The sequence below is a fragment of the Anopheles ziemanni genome, chromosome 2 (genome assembly GCF_943734765.1).
Source record: "Anopheles ziemanni chromosome 2, idAnoZiCoDA_A2_x.2, whole genome shotgun sequence".
Lineage (NCBI taxonomy): Eukaryota > Metazoa > Arthropoda > Insecta > Diptera > Culicidae > Anopheles > Anopheles ziemanni.
The window spans coordinates 76,040,443-76,058,494 of record NC_080705.1 but is presented as its reverse complement, the minus strand read 5'-3'; the positions used below and the strand labels follow the sequence as shown (position 1 = coordinate 76,058,494).

Here is an 18,052-nt window from a genome sequence, read left to right as displayed (position 1 = left end):
ATCGGCTCGGACCAACGCGCTCGGTTCCCACGTGGTGTTCTTTTACCGCCGAACATTTGACTGACAAACACGTGTCGATTGATTGGCGATAAAGTGACACATTACGTCCGACGGTAATACGGCGTGGCCCACGGGAGAAGACAAAGGATAGACCCGGAATCGTTCGCAAGGTGGATTAGGTTTGGGAAAATCCATTCCCCAAACTCGGCGATTGAGCGATCGAACTTCGAGCGTTAATTACGTTGTTACGGGAGTCAGCCGGAGAGTGTATATAAACTTATCTCTACTCCCTGTCCCGGAACAGCGACAAGCTTAAGGTAGAGTTTATCGAACGAAAGGTTTGTGAGGGTTTCAACGTAACAACGTGAGGCAGGTTGAGGTCCGCTGTTGGGAGGTTCGATCGCAAAAATTGATGGTTTCAGGCTTGAATCAACCTTTCCATCGGCAAGGTTCCTTGCTGGCACTGGGTCAGTGATGCACGTGGCGTACCGAAAGCCAAAACGGCAGGAGGCAAACTTTGGCCAAGCTTGTTACTCAACAACAACACTTTCCATTTTCCAAACCACGGCGTACAGACGGCGTTGATCCGTCGGGAGAAGAGGAGAAGGTTTTATGGAAGTTTACGCTTACGCGGTGCGATAAATATTGATGGATGAGCCTTTGCACCACCGCGAAAAAAGGGGGTTGCTTGCGATTCGTGGTGTGCGCAACGCAGCCTGCGTCTTCAATTGCGATTAACCCTCCCGTCTCGGAGGGGACGTTCCGTTCGCTTTTCGCGCACCTGTTTCGGCGAGCGCAGGCAGGAGGAGAGAGAGGGGAGGTTTGCGGTCCTAAATCCTTTCGGTGAAAATCCCTCCCGGTGGTGGATGTTATCGGATGATGCGCTTTTCGCCGCGCTTCGACTGCGCTCGCGGCGAGATTGGATTGGTTGCGGGGTACGCTGTTGTTTGCCGTATTTTGCGTAATGATTGTGTTTTGCTTCTCCACGCTTCCCGGACTCTACCGTGAGCCCGTCTCATTTTGGATTGGCTTGGGTGTTTTTCAGTTGATCGTGGTTAATTTTAGCGCTTTACACTCTACTTCACGCGCACGGAAACGTTCCGTTGAAGACGGTTGCAAAAGATCGTTTCTCGAGCATGCATAAGACGTGAATTTGCAAGCAGAACGTCTTGAGGGATGGAGTTAAACATGTACTCCACTAAAAGTGGCTCCTTAAAGCTTTTACTTATAGGATTGCTGTAGGAAGAACAAATTGGAACCGTTGAGTATCGTTACAAATGAAGATACAAGCGTCGACGATGAAACGATCAACCTCTTAGTCTTCACAAGATCCAACACGGTTCGTAAAATGGTTAACGAACATTTTAATGGCTTCCCTCTCGGCGTCGGGTAGGATGTTTGATCGCCTGTATGACAAATTTTACACCTAAACCGTACCCGTCTCGTGTATATAAGCTTTATTCTCTCATCAATTCAGTAAAATTACCACTCGTTGGATGTTGAGTCCGGGATTACTGCACCGCCAAGGAAGTAGATGGGAAAATCGAGAACGACACTCAAACACACATTTACGAGTAGCAGCTCAATTGACACATCCATACCACTTGGCTTTCCACGGCGGTTTTCCGAAATGGTAAAGGCCACCGCGATCGCCGAAATCCAATCATTTGATGATGTTTAGCCGATGTTCTCGGTTCATTAAAATTCTATCGACTTTATGATCCTTCTCTTCCAGCTCGAAGCAGATGCTGGGGATTTATGGCGCATGGAAATTTTAATAGATCCGAGACCAATACAAATTGATGTAAAGTTTAAAGAAGACTTTACCTTCTGGCAAAGGCGTAATAAGCTCCCCAATAAGATCGTCCGGCAAGATCGTAAAGCCAAAAGCCTCGTCGAAGACGTTTTATTCCAGCCGATTTTCGTCGACAAATGATGGTCAACATGCTTAGTCACGTGGCTCAAATGCTGTCGAAGATGACTTCAGCCAGGGTTCGATCACAGACGAGAAGGAAAAATATACGAAAACTTCACGCAGACGCACTAACCAACCTGGGGATGGGAACTTTCTCTTTCAACACCCGGTCCGATCCGCTTAGTCGCTGGTCCAACGCGCCGGACGAACTAAGCTTCCGCACCCGACACTCTAGTGGGTCCCGGAGGGGACGATCCTAAGTTATGGCCGCACGGTGTGTGTAGTAACCCGTCGCCGGAATGTCGTTGATTTATTGGTGGGTTCGGTATAAAGCGAACGCGTCGTCCAGAACAGGCTGTTCAATCAATGTTTGTGCGCTTGCGACAGCAGAATATAAATCGATTTCTTTCGACGAAACCGAAAGGAGACATCGTAAATCTGGATTATTTCTGGCTCGCGGTGGTGACCGCATGGCATGCTTGGTTGGTAGGGTCGGAGAGAGAGAGAGTATGGAGGGAGGGAATTCTGTACGGAAATTTATGATCTCTTCAATTCGACCGAAATGCCGCTGCCTGGAGGGAGAAAAGTGTCAAGAAACGTATCCATCGGCCTCGTCTTTCGTCTAGGTGAAGGTTTTCACGTGTTGTGGGGACTTTGCAAAGGAAATAGAGTTGTGTCCGTTTAATGACCCCACTCCGTGTAGAGACCACACGTTGAGGAGTGATTTACTACCTGGAGGTGAAACGGGGCGATACTAATTAAGGATGCCGTGATGGTTCCTCAAATCGATACTTTGTTAATACTTTTACGCGAATGGTTAGTTTTCTTGAAGAGAAGCGAGGTTCATTTATAGATTTAAATTTCTTAAGGATAATTTTTGTGATAAATTCCATTGAAAAATAAGCTTTTTATCGGTTTGAATGCAAAGATTCCGAATCTGATGGAGCAATCAATTAGTACGCCACGGCACGTCTCAATGTTGGCCAAATAAAAAGGGTAATAAACCAGTAAAATGGTCTACCTTCCTACAAATTACATTTAAGTTATTGTGGTTAATTGTGGAAACCAAAACAAATCGTAAAGCGTCTCATTCTCATTAAATCGCGATGAACTGCTGGGAAAACCCGCGCCCATTTCAAATAATGGTATCGTTTCCGTGACTACCACAAAGAAACAACGCCGAATATGTGTAGGACTAGGATATGTTAGAAGAGAAATGAATTTTAGTGTCACATGATCATCCATTCATTCGATCGTGTCCATTGCCGATCGAAGTGATGCCGTAAATTAAGGCCATCGTTTAATGCTCCAGACAAATGATCATGACATGCAGCATGGTTATTGCAGAATTTAGCCATTAAATTACCATTGAACGGAAAACAAACGAGACCATCAGCATCAGCGTCGATTTAAAATTACAAATTAGCCGAGCGCGCCTTTGGGACAGCTAGATCAGATAGCGGAAAATATGTTTCAAAAACGGCACATAAATCGGGCTGCACCCGTTCGCTTCCGTCTGGCGCACGTGTGTCTTTGGGTGAGCAATCGTAGTAGCAACGAGTTGCGAAGGAAGGAGAAATGGGCATTAGCCTTCGCCGATGGATGAAAATACGACGAATCGCAAGCGCTCGGATAAAATCAACTATTACGCTGGGCGCACGTTCAGCCACACCGAAACCGCCATGGTTCGGCCATTCACTAATTCTCCTGCTTCTCCTCGTCCACCTGACGGACCTCTTGGAGCAGAAACAATGTGTCCAAGTGCGCGCCTGCTTAGCGTTGCCACTCAGACCGCTCGAACATTGGCTGGATGGAAGATTCGGAGATAGGATGCATAACCATTTTTCTCGTCCCGCCGCGACGACCCACGGTCCGACACCTGTCGATGGGGGTTTTTGTTTTCTTCCAGTTTTATGCTGCGGTTTACGGTTGCCGAGTGAAAGATTTCCATCGCCACTCGAGGTGTCGCGCATTGTAAAAAGCGTCCAAAATGGCCCATTCCCATCCCCTTCCGTGGGGTGGTTCGAAAAAGTGGTGGATCGTTGAAAAAGTTTAACTCACTTTTAATTGGACATCATTGTCGTCATTTTCGACCATTTGCTCGCTGACGAAGGGCGGTTTGAGTAGGTTCCATGGCGCCCTCTACCCGGTGGGGAGGAATTCTTTTCGATACGGAAGACACGACGATGATTAATGGTCGGTAAGTCCACCGACACCAGTTGGTCCGCGATGAACGAACGGAAAAGCGAAATGATAGGTTGATTCCGATGATCCTGGCGCATCGCCGGGTGTTTGGAGGTTTCTTTAGAACGACACGATTGGGGCTGTCCGATAAGCCAAGGCTCCTATTGTGCTCCTGGCTGGATGATTATGGCACAAACTGAAGAAGCACATTTTTTCTTAACATTCGTTGCATTCATCAGTCTTTATTTTTCACACTTTTCTCTAGACATTCTGGCAAGGAAAAAAATGGTCGAGAGTAAAAGTGAAAGTCACCCGATAACAGGGCGGCTGGGAGGCATCGAAAGTGTGAGAACAACACCCGGATCGGTAGCATTACTTGGCACAAATCGTTGGAAGTGTCTGGCAGCTTTGTACACGACGCATTTTCTTAGTTTAATTATGTTTTCTGTTTGGCTTATCACGCTTGTAGTTACAACTTCAACGGGATGCTTGCTTTAACGAAACGGGTTGGAAGACAACAGCTATCATTAATTTTTGGTTAGAATCTGAACAGTTATGGAGCAACAGTATCGGAAGATTCTACCGTACAACATCTTGATAATTTAGATTCTTGGGACTTAGAGATCATCTCAAGAGATCAAGATGATTTAAATTTAGAATATACCTAACCGTTTCAATCATTTTGCAACATCATTCAAGTCTTCTAGCAGGTCATGATGGTTGGCTTACCTTTAAAGATCGGATGGAGGCAATTAAAGTGGGCCTTGCTTTGTTTAAACCTTAGGTTTCTCACTTTTAATTGATAGCTCGATTGATCACCAATACTAGTAATTGTCTTTCGATCAATCGTTTGTCGATCAAGCACATAATGTTGCAATGGAGTAATAGAATGATTTAAGTTAAACTGAAGAGATAACGAAATAACTCAATGGAATGTTTCATTGTTCTTCTTTTCCCCCGCGTTACAGGCGATCGCCACTCTGGCGATCCTCCATGGGTTCGTGGAGTCAAAGAATGTGACCACCACTGCCGCAGGAAGATCATCGACCACGACGACGACGACGACGACGACCACGAAGACGACTGCGGCCGCGTTCAGGGGACGTCGACCGACAACGAAAGCGACGGCAGCCGCTAGGTCCACGTCCGCTACCACCAACAGCCAGACGACCGTCGGCACGAAGGCACCGACGACGAAGGAGGCCGGTAGTGACCGGGAGGCTCGCGGCAAGCGGACGCTCGAGTTCGGCAACTACGGCAACTACAACTTCATCCCGAACGTACCGGCGCACACGGCCCAGCGTCGTGTGTCGCACGCGTACCAGGATCCGGGACAGTACAACCACTTCCAGGGCAACTACATTCAGCCTCAGTACGCGTACCAGACGCACCATCAGTCGTCCGGAGCTGCATTCCCAGGTATGAGTGTAGACCTTTTCCATGGTGAGCAGTTCCGAAGTTAATGGGTTCTCATTGTTTTGCATTCGTAGCATTCGACGCGGACAGTAGCAACTCGATCGGTAACTTCCAATCGGTGCCACAGACCGTGCATCACTACATTGAGCCACCAGAGCCGATCATCGAGATCATCATCAAGGAGAGCAACGACTCTCTTCCGCTGGACGCACAAGTCCTCCTGCCCAAGCAGAAGAAGAAGAAGGAAGAGGTTCAGGTGTTCTACGTGAAGTACCACAAGGATGAGACGAACGGGCAGCTGGTGCTTGATGATCCGCTTCCGGCCATCAAGCCGATCCCGGATGAGAGTGAAGAGGAGGAGGACCCCGATCAGGAGCCGATCGTCGTGACAGCCGCACCTCCACTGAAGACAACCACGCTGCGTGCCGTCATCAACCCGGACTCGGAGAAGTACCACAGCAACAGTGGCATTCGCATTTCTTTCGGCGTTGAGGATAAGCACCAGGGAGGTCATCAGATTTCGGAATCGGAGAGTGAGTCGGTGGCGCAACCAATCGTAGCGCTGCCACAGCATGTTGCCGATCAGCAGCGTGCCAAGTCGGATGTGTTCTACCAGCAACATCAGCAGTTTGTCCAGCAGCAACACGACCGTGCCGTAAGACAGCACTACCAACAGCAACAACCGCAGCCACAGCCTCAACCGCTCCCACAGCCACATCACCATCAGCAGCAGTACCAGCAAGTACCCGTCCAGCAGCACCAACAGCAGTACCAGCAGGTGCATCATCACCAGCAGCCACAACAATTCCGTGCTCAGCCTCCACCACCACCGCCTCCTCAGCCACAACACCATCCCCAGCAGTACCAGCAACACTTCCAGCCGCAACACTACCAACCACAGCCACAACCACAGCCTCAGCCGCAGCGTGTAGTGTACAATCAGCCGCCTCCACAGCCGCAACCTCAACAACAGTATCAGTTCCGTGGACAGTTCGCTCCACCACAGCCTCAGCCTCAGCCTCAGCCACAGCAGCCTCAGTACTTCCAGCAGCAGGCACCACAGCCGCGTCCTCAGCAGGTTCGATTCCCAGCACCGCAGCAACAGCAACCGCAGCCGCAGCCACAAACCTACTACCAGCCGCAACCGCAACCTCAAGTCGCTCCAGCTCAGCCACCTCCACAGTTCCAGCGCGTGCAGGAGTACCAGCAGCCGAAACCGATCCCAATCCCGCTGCACAACATCAACCAACAACCTCCGCTACGCCAACAGTACACTCCTCAGCAGTCGGTGCAACAGCAACCGCCGCAACCTCAGCCACAGTTTAACCAACCGTTCAACAACTTCTACAAACCTCAGCCGCAGCCTACTCCGCCGCAGCAACAGCAACTTCAGCAGCAACAACAGTTCCGCAAGCCGGCACCTCCGCCACCATCGACCCAGCAGCAGCCTCCCTTCCACGCGCAACGACCCGCTCAGGTTGCTCAGGTTCAAAACACATTCCAGGCTCAGAACGAACGACCAAACCTGCGCGGATCGTTCTACGATGCGTCCCGCCCCGTTCAAGGAGGATTGGTACAACAGGCCGCACCCAACCTTGGACCAACGCGAGCTCCCGAACAATCGCGCCCTGTCTCTCCATCGAGCCTCACCGATACGGAACATCTGGCGAACCTGAAGCACGTCCTTCCGGCCGGCGGTGAACTGGTTGCGTCGGTGTCGAAGTACGAAAAGCACATCACGGAAACCATCGGCAGCGGCGGACAGCAGCGTGTCCAGCAGGCAACCCCGAACCGGCCGCCCTTCTACAACATCCAACCGTCGCAGGAGTTGATCAGCCACTCGGTGGAGCCGACGATCGAAAATGTCCCGCAAAACATTGGCCCACTGGCGACGAACATTGGACCCCTGCCGTCGCCCCAGAAGTACGTGAGTCAGCAGGCAGCGCAGGTGATTCCGAACTCGCAGCCACTGAACTTTGGAGTGAACCCACGCTTCAACGCGAACGCATTCGCGAACGGTCAGGGTACGGCTAGCTCTACGCCTTCCACCGTCGGTACGACGCGCACGACCTATTCGCCGACGTTCTCGACAACGCCACGCACAACCGCCGCCCAACGGTACACGGCAACGCCAACTCCCACGACTCGCACACCAACGCCGACTACGACGCCGACTCCTACCACCCGCTCGGCGGAAGAGGAACGGAACGCAAATGAGAAGAAACAGAAGGCACTCTTCGAGCTGCCCGATGAGGTACCGGAGGATTTGAGGGCGCAGCTGCTTTCGTCGGGAATTCTGGAGAACGCCGACATCAGCGTGCTGGACTACGATAAGATCGGTGAGACGGCGCTGGAAAACTTGCCGCCAGAGCATCTGGCCAACTTCTTCAACGCCGGCGGTGGCTCGCAGCTGGCCGGCTCGAGCAACGTGCTGTCGGTGGTGAAGCCGAACGGGGACAAGCTGGCGGAGAAGTTCATCACGCAGAACCATGAGGTCAAGGGTAAGCGGGATGAGCGCGATCGGTACGAGATTGTGAAGCACGACGAGAAAGCGGCCGGTGCGGAGGAAGATCAACCGACGATCGTGACGATGCCGGAGCGTCAGAATGTCGACCTGAAGGTGGTGCGGTTTGATTCGAGCAACCAGAAGAACGTCACCGACCGGTATATCAAGCAGGACTCGACCATTCTGCCGTCGGTGGATATTACCAGCGAGCAGGAGCAGGCGGACTCATCGGCAGACCCGGTGTTCAACCGCTACCTACCACTGAAGATCAACGGTGCTCAGTTCCCGATTCCGGATGTAGCCGAGCTGCGTGGACGTCGAATTGCCAGTGTCGTCGTGTTGGCTCCAGTCGACGGTGGATCACCTGCGGCGGGTAAGAGCGGTGAGAGTGGCAGCGAAGAAGGTGCTGGCTCTGGAGGTTCGTTCCTGATCAACGCCGAGGACGACAGTAACACAGGAGACGACCAGCAGCAGTCGCGTTTCGAACGGGATGTCCTATTGGACTCGCAGCGTATCAAATTCATTGCCGGTGAGGCGCTAAAGCAGCTCATCAAGAAGCCGTCGCGTGAGAACTTCCGCCGGTGGCTCGATCGTGAGGGCAAGACGGAGGTCGATCTGCAGAGTGTGGTGCTCCTGGTGACGAGGTAATAGAGTGTACTTCACTGCACGAATCGGGCCAATACTCACCATCTTATTTACTTTTAGGAATGATAACAACGAACAGGAAATCTTCATGTACGACATCGCGACGAAGGGCGTAACGCATCTCAGTGGTGAACTATCCGCCGCCTTCGTGCAGGTCGCCGAGGATAACGCCAAGACGCAGAACTTCGACGAAGTGTCATCGATCGTGGACACCGGCATCGTGGAGCAGATGGAGACCAAGTCGTCGCAGGAGTCATCGCTCGACTACGGTGCGTCCTCCTACGCGCTCACGTCCTCCGAGGAGCAGGAAGAGCAGCAGGCACAGGCATCGGAGCGGGAAGCGATCTACGTCTACCCGGAGAACTACCGGGGGCTCGAGGTCAGCTCAGGCTACAGTAACATTAAGAAGTAAGCCCGTAGCCGACGCAGCAACCAGGATCGAACATAAGGCTCACGATGGCCTAACGCGATAGTTCAAATTGTGCTTAAAGTAACACTTATCACGCCGTTGCCAAGCGCTACTGCCAATGCACAGCGAGAGTCAACACACGTGAGCGAGAAATGTGTATGAATGTATGTGTCTGTCTGTCTGTCTGTGGCGAGTGTATGTTGTGGGTACGTATTGTGTACGTGTGCGTTGACGCCAATTGAAGGATTTCCCGGCAGTAGCAGCTCAAGACGTATGTAGCACGAACATAGCGATCAGCAAAGGAAAACAAAACGAATTGAGGAGCCTAGAGCAGGATGAAACCTCCCGGAGCAATCCTTCCAAGGACAAAGTGTAAATAATGAAACCGTCGCCGGAAGCTTGACGCTACTGCGACATTTGTTAAGTGTTTAGTGTTTTAGTGTCGTTTCCGAAGGACAGCGACTTTTTAGGTAGGACAATTGATGTATCGAAAAAGAGAACAAAAAAAAAACACATGAACCTAAACAGATTTTTCCAAGTTGCCAGAATTCACTCGATCGCGATCGATACGATCCACGGGGGTGAAGAAACGCTAAACTTTTCTTTCCCCCGTCCCGATCGATCGGTTGCAATCGAGGATCTTTTGAGAGGATGTCGTACTATCTAGGGTAGGATGTGTCGGTTAGCATTATCTTTTGCAACCTGTTATTAAACATTTAAACAGTTTTAGAGTTTGCAAAAGAGTTACGAAGAAGATTCAAAATTTCAAAATTTAAAAAGATTTACAGAGACAGGGAGATACGTACCGAGCGAAAGATGGTTGGATTGTTGGTTAATCACCGAACATTCTGTAAATTATTAGATTTTCCGCATTATTCCGTCCGAAGTCGATCTCGGTACCGAGACGCGACGCTTTGTTTTGCGCTATGACTTTATGTTGAACTTTTGTTGTTTTTCCTTAAAATTACGCCTTTCGATTGCTCACGTGAGCGAATTTTCCCATTTTGTTGTAAATTATGAAACTAAACCTCTACCTGTAATACTCTTTTTCCTGACAATGGAATTTATTATTTCAATAAAATGTTAATAGTATAGAAAATGTAATGTTGTAGCAGCTTTATTACTTACTGTGTTTAAAATGCTAATTTATTTTCATTCGAAATTGTCTCTTCAAAATGGCAATTTAAAAATCTGTCCCATAAAATGTCCACCGTTTGCCTACATTTAGGCGCATATCATTGATCGGATTGTTAGACAAATATTTCAAAATGAACGTTATAAAATGGGCGTTCATTCAAAGATCAATATTGATTGTTAGTTATAACTGATGTTGCTGACCAACGCTCATAAACCCAAACCGAATCGTAAACTTCTCGATACCAAGTGCAAAAACACACGAATCGAAAGAAACGTGAAGCTAGGGGAAGAAAAATCAATAAGTGGGAATAGTTGCGCAAAGATTGTCTATACACGACGATTGACGCGTAAAATATTACAAAGCATTATGTGCTGACATAATATGGCATAAAAGGAGAAGCGGTATTTGAAGCAATTTAGTGTCAAATTTAAATTCATACGAATAACTTGGGTTTCACTATTTCGCTATCTGGATTCTCTGTCAACCCTTATGCGAAACCTCAAAGAGTTTGGATTCCCCCTTCTAATAATCCCCGTTTACCGCATAGGCCTCCAAACACAACCATGATGCGACTAGCTTAAAGTTAACCGAGAGTCAGAGTTTTTAGCATAAGTTCCGCAGAGTACCAGTAATTCTTTCCGTAGCTAAACGCGTCAATGAGTTTCACGAGAACTGCTTGTCGAAACGTGTCGTAACAACTCATATTCAGCGTCAAAGATCAACAAGTTCGCGAAATATCAAGCATTTTTCCCATGACTGTTAACGCTGAGTAATTTGTAAACTTTATATGGAATAACCATTCTTGGGTGCGGAGAGAAGATAGTAAAAAAAGATTTCAATTAGCTTCTGATCAAGCGTAAATTTTCGATCGCTGTTTTGGATGGGTGGCTAATATTTACCAAGTTGATATGCGAAGAGCAATAGAGAGACTTGGTAAATATTTGCCGCGTCCTTGCATCAGAAACAATGATCCGAAGTTTGCGTTTGATCACCTTCATTACTTTGTCCCTTCTGGTGACTGCACTATACTTGACTTTTAGAATGCAATTTCGGTACGCTGAAAGGATGAATATTAATGAAGATGTAGAAAAAGGATGGGTTAATTTAACCATGTCACAGTACGTCTTCATGTAAAATAAAAGAAAAGAGCAGCGGAATGTTGAAAATATCGATGTTTTTCGATCCACGATTTATTCATTACACTTAACCTTTCGATTCTGCATTGTCGCTCGGCTGAAAGGTTGAATGTAAATAAAGATGTTAAAAAAAACAGATATATCTCAATTTTAACGATTTCACATTGGAGATGCAGTTTGGAATGGTTCGAGAGCTCCATGCAATCATCAGAGAAGAATGGCGAAAGATACCCTTGACCTGAGCAATTCGATCCCAAACCATTTTTTATAAGATTTCTGAAAAACATCAAACAAATTAAGCACTTATTGTGGATTTTGAAGGATTATCTTGGTTCATTGAAATAAGTTTTGTTGCGTTTATATTGACTACAGGACAGTTGATAGTTTCACTACACCTTTCGGTAAAATAGAAGAAACAGGCATCGAAATGCCGAAAATATCGATGTTTTTCTGCTCAACGCACCGATACTGGATGATTTGAAAGGAAGGATTCATATTTAAATTGGTACAATTTAGGAATTTTATTGCCTCCGATTGATTTCTGCTAAACCTGCTCACAACCGTTGGGCGGATGGATGCCACTAGCGTTCGGCTGGGAAAAAAATAACGCCATCCGTTCACTAACCACCGAGGTTTGTCCGCCCTATCGGTTGATTCGAATTCCAACTCGGAAATCTATCGCCGATGAAGGTGACTACACTACAAAGCGACAACTAATTAGTTTATATTCTCGACGATTGAACATCGGATTGAATCCCTTTCGATAGTTGATCGACATGTTTTTTTCTTTTCTACTCAGGTGCGCTCCAGTTTTGCATAACTGGATTCCACGCTACGTCAGTCGATGTTTTGGCGCATTATTTTTCCACTCAACTCATCCTTTGACAAAAGTGTTTTTTTTTCTCTATTCTATTCCAATTAGTTGTCACCTTGCTACCGTTTGGTAAGAAGCTTAAGCTTGGTTAAATAGACGATAAGTGGCAACAACTTAAGCCTAATGGTTTTCTCAAGGAGTGCAGCTTTTCTCAAAATAGAAAAAAACACCTCAAACAATTGTTTCAACACCTCTGTTTCGAGTTCGATAGTCGTATATAAAATACTTCAGAGATTTAATTTCCGGCTGGATATTACCATATTCCCATTTTCCCTTCTCTGTCAAGGCCTTCTCAGGTTTCCTTAATCACATCACAACCAGTTCCTTGTTCTTCCTAATCGAAGCAGTCATTTGTGTTGAAAGGTGCAGAGTTCCGCTTTGGAGAAGAAAATGCCTCATCGTTAACTGAAACTTCCAAGGGGTAACGTGGCAGGTTCTAGGTACCCGAGTAGATTTTCTTATTTCTTTCCATAACTTTCCATCCAAATGTAAAGTGTAACGAATTGCGCGGTTATTCTGGGTCGATGGTATTCTGATAATTGTTTTATTAAAACTTTCGAAGATGGCCTACAGTAGCTGGAAGAGGTTCTGGCGCGAGACTAGGTACGACACGTCCTTTTTAGGCGCATTATTTTTGGGCGGCAGATAGTCGTTGCTGGGTGGCAAATAGGCATTGTTCGGTGGGCAGGGGGGTGGCGGCGGCGGCAGGTAACTCGGTGCACACGACTTCGTCACGGTGGTGACTACCGGCACGGTCTCCGTGCGCGTGACGGTGGTAATCAGGGGCTTCGTCACCGTGCTGGTTAGGCGTTCCGTTTTAGTGCTAACCTGAGTAAAGGTCGTCGGTTCGACGATGGTGGACGTGATGTAGCTGGTGGTGGGGATGAAGTTGGTTTCCGTCTTGGTCCTGTAGTCGGTGACGGTTTTGGTGGAGGTAACGGGTGGGAGCGTCGATGTGACCGTGCGCACCACCGTCGTCGGGACGATGCGGGTCGAGGTGCTGGTTTTCGTCAGCGTGCTGGTCTGCGTTTCCGTTTCCGTTTCCGTTTCATAGGACGTTGCGGTCGTAGTAGACGTGAGGGTCCTGGTGCGGTAGTCGGTGCGCGTCGTGGTGACTGGGGGCAAGGTAACGTACTCCGGTACCACCTCCCTGCTGTAAAGCGTCGTGGTGCTAGTCCTTGTGGTTGTCGTCGGGACGAACTGCGTTTTGAAGACGGTCTGGTAGTCCGTTTGCACGACGGTCTCGGGTCTACAGGGCTCTTGTAATTGACAGCTTGGCTTGGGATAGTCGTATCCCGTGAAGGTAGGAGTAGAGTACTCGTATCCTTCGAACATAGGGTTCGCACCAACCACCGCCAACAGTGTGGCCACGAAAATCACCACCGGTCCTTTCATGTTTACGTTCACTCGAACACTCACTCGATCCGAAGCAAAATCAACTCACACTCGAAGATAGAATGCCACTACAGAAACTTCTGCTCTGTTCGGTATCTTTCCGGAAGCTACCCGTAATGATCTCGAAGCGCGCGCGCACTAGGGACGACGTTTCGCCGCGTACTGTCACCGGTTCGGGTCAGAACGTTCGGCTTTATACGGGCCCGTCCGTGCAGAACCTGCCGAGCAAGTATCTTGCGCGGATCCACCTCATTTTAAGAGCATCATCCTTTCATCATCCCCCCGCTGTGGTTTGATGGTAGCGGCACCGCTCCCTCCGTGAAGCCGGTTCATATTGCCGCTTTCTGTTACATAAAACCGAATCCACCACCCGAGAACCCGATGAGTCCGATTGCGGTGCTTCGCTCCGTGCGCCGTACTTTTGGCCTCCGAAAGGTAACACGGCTGCTAATGAGGACGACTCGCGAAGACGGCCCGGACATCCGATATCGCCTGTACTGTGATGCCCCGTTTGGCGTGACGAGGCTCGTGAAAGTGAATCGCTCGTTCGCGACAAGGTAAAGCGAAACATTGTTGAACACCGTACGCCACCGCATTTTGACAGGACCGAGCGGGCTCCGGATGGCGTGACAATTCCCACCAGCCAAGTTGAGGGAACTGATATGGCCCTATCTAAAGTAGTTCTAACAACCAACCAGCTTGGTCTTTGAGTCAAGTAGCTGATAGCTATCTCTTGCTCTTCACAGCACGCAGCCTCACTTATCATGATTTACTATCGACATTTTGTACGCTCGCCCTCAGGATCCGGTTTTGCGGAACCCCGTTGGAGCCCGAATTCGGGATGGTGGTGATCTTCATTTATTCCTCGTTTTCTGCGCGTCCTCCACAGAATGAGGGAGTGTAACAGGGAACAAGAACACAAACGATGGTTGGACTTTTCGGGATAGAATCGGTTCAGTTTTGGGTCATTTTTCCTCATTTATAATTCCGCGAGTCGGAGTTGTCGTCGTCTTCCAGCCGTCCCAAGTTCTTACTCTCGCGCAAGCTGCAACAATCGGTCTGCCAAAAACAAGCAAGAATACAGATCTCGTTCTTCAGACGACATTCTTCGAATGGGCGTTGGTTCGTGCCCGAGATCCTCGGCCGATTATAGTCGAACACAGACGGGCCAGGGAGGAGAAAAGAAAACGTTATTATTCGGTTCTATCGCACGGTCATTGACGTTTGGCGTCTTCGGTTCTTTCTTCCGCGATTTCGCGATCCAGTAGGCTGAGGATGGGTAATATTACCGAAAAATGTTAGTTTTGATTCCCAGCGGGCACACACACACACGCATGGCAAAGAGTTTCTGGACCAGGACCAGTTTGGGAACGAAACAACCAGATGGCATTTCGGAGGCGATCAATAAAACTCCTAAAATTTGCCTCCGCAACGAATTGGAAACCTAAAGAGCACATTGATCGTTAAATAAGGGATCAAATGGTAAGCGATGGTTTATTGGTGGTGTTGTATTTTGCAGCGGAGTGCACTTAAAACATAAACCTTCCAACCTGAATGAAGAAGGTAACCCCAAATTGCATTACGATCCTGCACGATCGATTGGAGATGCAGGGGTCCAGGTCATTAAATCAACTGTCTGGAGTAAAGGTGAACAGACCACAAAGAATATCCCTGTTTCCGAAAGATAAGATAAGCGCTGCACTGAGTTTCTTGTTGTTTTTAGTCGAGTTCGCACAATGTTGGGACGCGTCATCCAGAATGTTATCGTTCGGTTTCTTTCGAAATGTCGGCTGAACGCAAATTAGCATAAGTTATTCAAGCTTAGAGCTGAACCTGCCTGTTCCCGTCACTGATCGTATGCTCCGGCGTATGGTTCTGGAGATCTTCATTCTAATTTTTGCTGCTGGAAGTATTTTTGGCATCATCGTATGTTCGGTCATTGTGTTTATAGTGTGTAAAGGAGGCAACCGGATTGGTAAGAAAGAAACTCCAACGGTATTGGTATAAATAGCTGTAGTATATTTACGATTAGTATTAGCTTATGTCCGCCTACCGGACCAGCTTAACTGTGGTTGGATTTACGTTTGGTTTTGTAGAAATAAACGCCAACGCAAGTCGAGAACTAGTTCTGTTTGTGTTGGTTTTTGTTTTGGTAAGCTTAAGAGGGTAATTTTGATGCAATAATGAGCGCACCCTCTTTTCATTTTAGATTATCACAAACAGTGAAGATTACAACCAAACGGAGATGGAAGTCTTCAGTTATCCGAAGCGCACGATCCGCTGGAGAGGTTAAACTTGCACAGCAGCCAGTTCATAAGCCCGGCCGGAGGTTGTCCCTGGGAACTGGCGGCATTGTTGCGGTCCAAGTAGATGATGTTGATGGCCGGCTGTGAGAGCTGGTCGGGAGCGGAACCGCCCGGAATAATCTCATTCGATTCCAGCCGCTCGCCGGACGCAGGACGGCCGGGAGCGAGTCCGAATCGGGTCGGACTCGAATCGAACACGGACGCTCGCTTGATCGGGCCGGGTTGCTGCTGCTGAACGAAGGTGGAGATGAAGGTGCCCTGGTTCGAGCCCTGGCTTGTAGAGGTCTGAGTGAACCCGGCACCGGTCTGGGAAATGGCTGCTCCTGCCTGGGAAAATCCTGCACCCGCCGGGGGGAGACCCGGTTCGGAACCGATACGCTGAGACAGGTACTCCTTCGCTGGCGGCTCCACCGGAAGGTAAGTGTTCGGGGGTGGTGTCGGCGGCGGTAGGTACGTGTTCGGCTGACAGTAGGTTGTGGTGAGCAGCGAGGTGACGGTCGTGGGCCGGATCTCGGTGGTGATGGACGTGCTGTACTCGGTCAACGTGAAGGTGAGCGAGAGAGTCTCGGTGTTGGTTTGCGTTTGCACCACCGGCGGAAGGGTGACGTAGGTCGTCTCCAGTCGGGTGCTGGTGATCGGCGGCAGGGTCTGCGTTTCCGTTAGGAACGCCGTGGACACGATGGTCTGGTAGTCCGTGACGGTGCTCGTGCTCGGAAGGACCAGCGGACACTTGGGCGTCGTGTAGGTGTAGCCTTCGTTGAACGGCTTGGAGGGCTTTGGGTAGTTGTAGCCGGTGAACGGGGGAGGCGTGGTTGGGCGGGGGTAATTGTAGCCCGTGTCACTCTGGCACTTTACAGATGCCAGTGCCCAGATGGTGCAAATGAGAAGTGGAGTTGAGATCTGCAAAATGTATGTGAAAGTAAGTGCTCTTCACACAAAGGGATCGCTGCGAAACGTTTTTCAAATCTTTCTTTCAAAATGCCTCTAAAATGAGTTCTAATGGATTGGCCATAAGCTAATCTTGTTGTTTATGAGATCTTGTTATCAAATCCTATGCCCTAACAGTTCGAACAGGATATTGGTGTAGGCACTTATATTAGGTGTAAAAATAGGTTTGTGCAGTAAGCACATTTAAAAAAATATACTTTTTTAAATATCATTTGAGGTGCAGCATTTATTGATTTTTAATATTGTTTATGATGGTACCACAAATGGAATGATTACTGTTTTGTGCAAATACCACATTGTGTTTACCGAAAGAAGTTCATACAAGTAAAAATTAGAGTATACTGGATTTAACATTAATATTTTCAATAATTGCTTCAAATGTGAAAAATTATATTTGAATGTGAAGTGAAGTTAGAGATTTACCATTCCACAGAACAATATTTAATTTGAAAATGTTATTTTGTTTGTCGTTTAATAAAACTAGATCGATGGATAAGATGACTATAACAAAGTTTCATGCAAATGTTGAATAACCAAACAAAATAACGCATATAAATGATTTTTTGCAATTTGCATCAACATGAAATGTGTGCACACTTTCTTGAGCACCTAATAAACATAGAAATTCAAAATCTCATCCCATTTAGAATCCTCTTGTAATTCTTGTGTTTTTAGGGAAATCTTCTCCTTCGTCCCGCTTTAAATGGTTCAGTTTCTTGCCATTTAAAAAAAAGTGGTATCAATTAATTCAAAACCTTCCGCTTGAGTTCGTCGACGCCCTGCATGCCGCATTCCTTATCGCCAATCTTCCCTTCAAAAGTGATCGTAAAATCAACCGAAAGTAACCAGTTTTCGCTGAAAGATGCTGTCATTTGCAAGTCAATGTTGTTCTAACTGATTGGCTTCAGAGTAGGCGGCGGAATTCATATTTGATACACAAATGTCACGCGTCCGCGAACAACATCCTTTGCCCGATGTGGATGAGTTCTCCAGAATCAAAAAAGGGGATCGTTAGCTTAGGGATTTTGAGTTGGATTGATCCCTGTTTCCTTATTGTTTTGTTTGCCAACACATTCCTTCAAGTTATTTATTCGTACGATAACGAACCACTGATCTACGCAACATCAGAGTAGAAAAGTAGATTCGGTCGTTCAAGAGTTTCACAAAATCCTGCGAGCTT

At 48.0% G+C, this 18,052-nt stretch overlaps 2 protein-coding genes across 2 annotated transcripts in view; one reads left to right on the top strand and one right to left on the bottom strand.

Moving 5' to 3' along the window:
* The window catches only part of LOC131294367 (uncharacterized), a 56,325-nt gene extending 47,247 nt beyond the window's left edge, over window positions 1–9,078 (top strand). The window contains exons 5-9 of the mRNA XM_058322416.1: window positions 1,818–1,833; window positions 5,068–5,192; window positions 5,238–5,542; window positions 5,590–8,665; window positions 8,727–9,078. Coding sequence (XP_058178399.1) covers window positions 1,818–1,833; window positions 5,068–5,192; window positions 5,238–5,542; window positions 5,590–8,665; window positions 8,727–9,078 — 3,874 coding nt within the window. The remainder of the gene's footprint in view (window positions 1–1,817; window positions 1,834–5,067; window positions 5,193–5,237; window positions 5,543–5,589; window positions 8,666–8,726) is intronic.
* A 3,712-nt stretch (window positions 9,079–12,790) lies between these two features.
* LOC131294366 (mucin-2-like) lies at window positions 12,791–17,657 on the bottom strand. The gene is made up of 4 exons (XM_058322415.1): window positions 17,628–17,657; window positions 16,296–16,824; window positions 15,886–16,244; window positions 12,791–13,501 (listed from the first exon to the last, which is right to left on the bottom strand). Exons 1-4 carry the CDS (start codon window positions 17,655–17,657, stop codon window positions 12,791–12,793), a joined length of 1,629 nt encoding a protein of 542 aa, XP_058178398.1.
* Window positions 17,658–18,052: the final 395 nt, after the last annotated feature.

Excerpts from the sequence above, each read along its gene's own strand:
- LOC131294366 (XM_058322415.1), bottom strand. The coding sequence starts at position 17,657 with ATGCAGGGCGTCGACGAACTCAAGCGGAAG. Across the intron at positions 16,245-16,295 it reads GTACCTGTCTCAGCGTATCG|CAGCCATTTCCCAGACCGGT; the intron begins GTTCCGAACCGG and ends CCCAGGCAGGAG. Across the intron at positions 13,502-15,885 it reads TCTCCAGCGGATCGTGCGCT|CCAAGCTGTCAATTACAAGA; the intron begins TCGGATAACTGA and ends GACTATCCCAAG.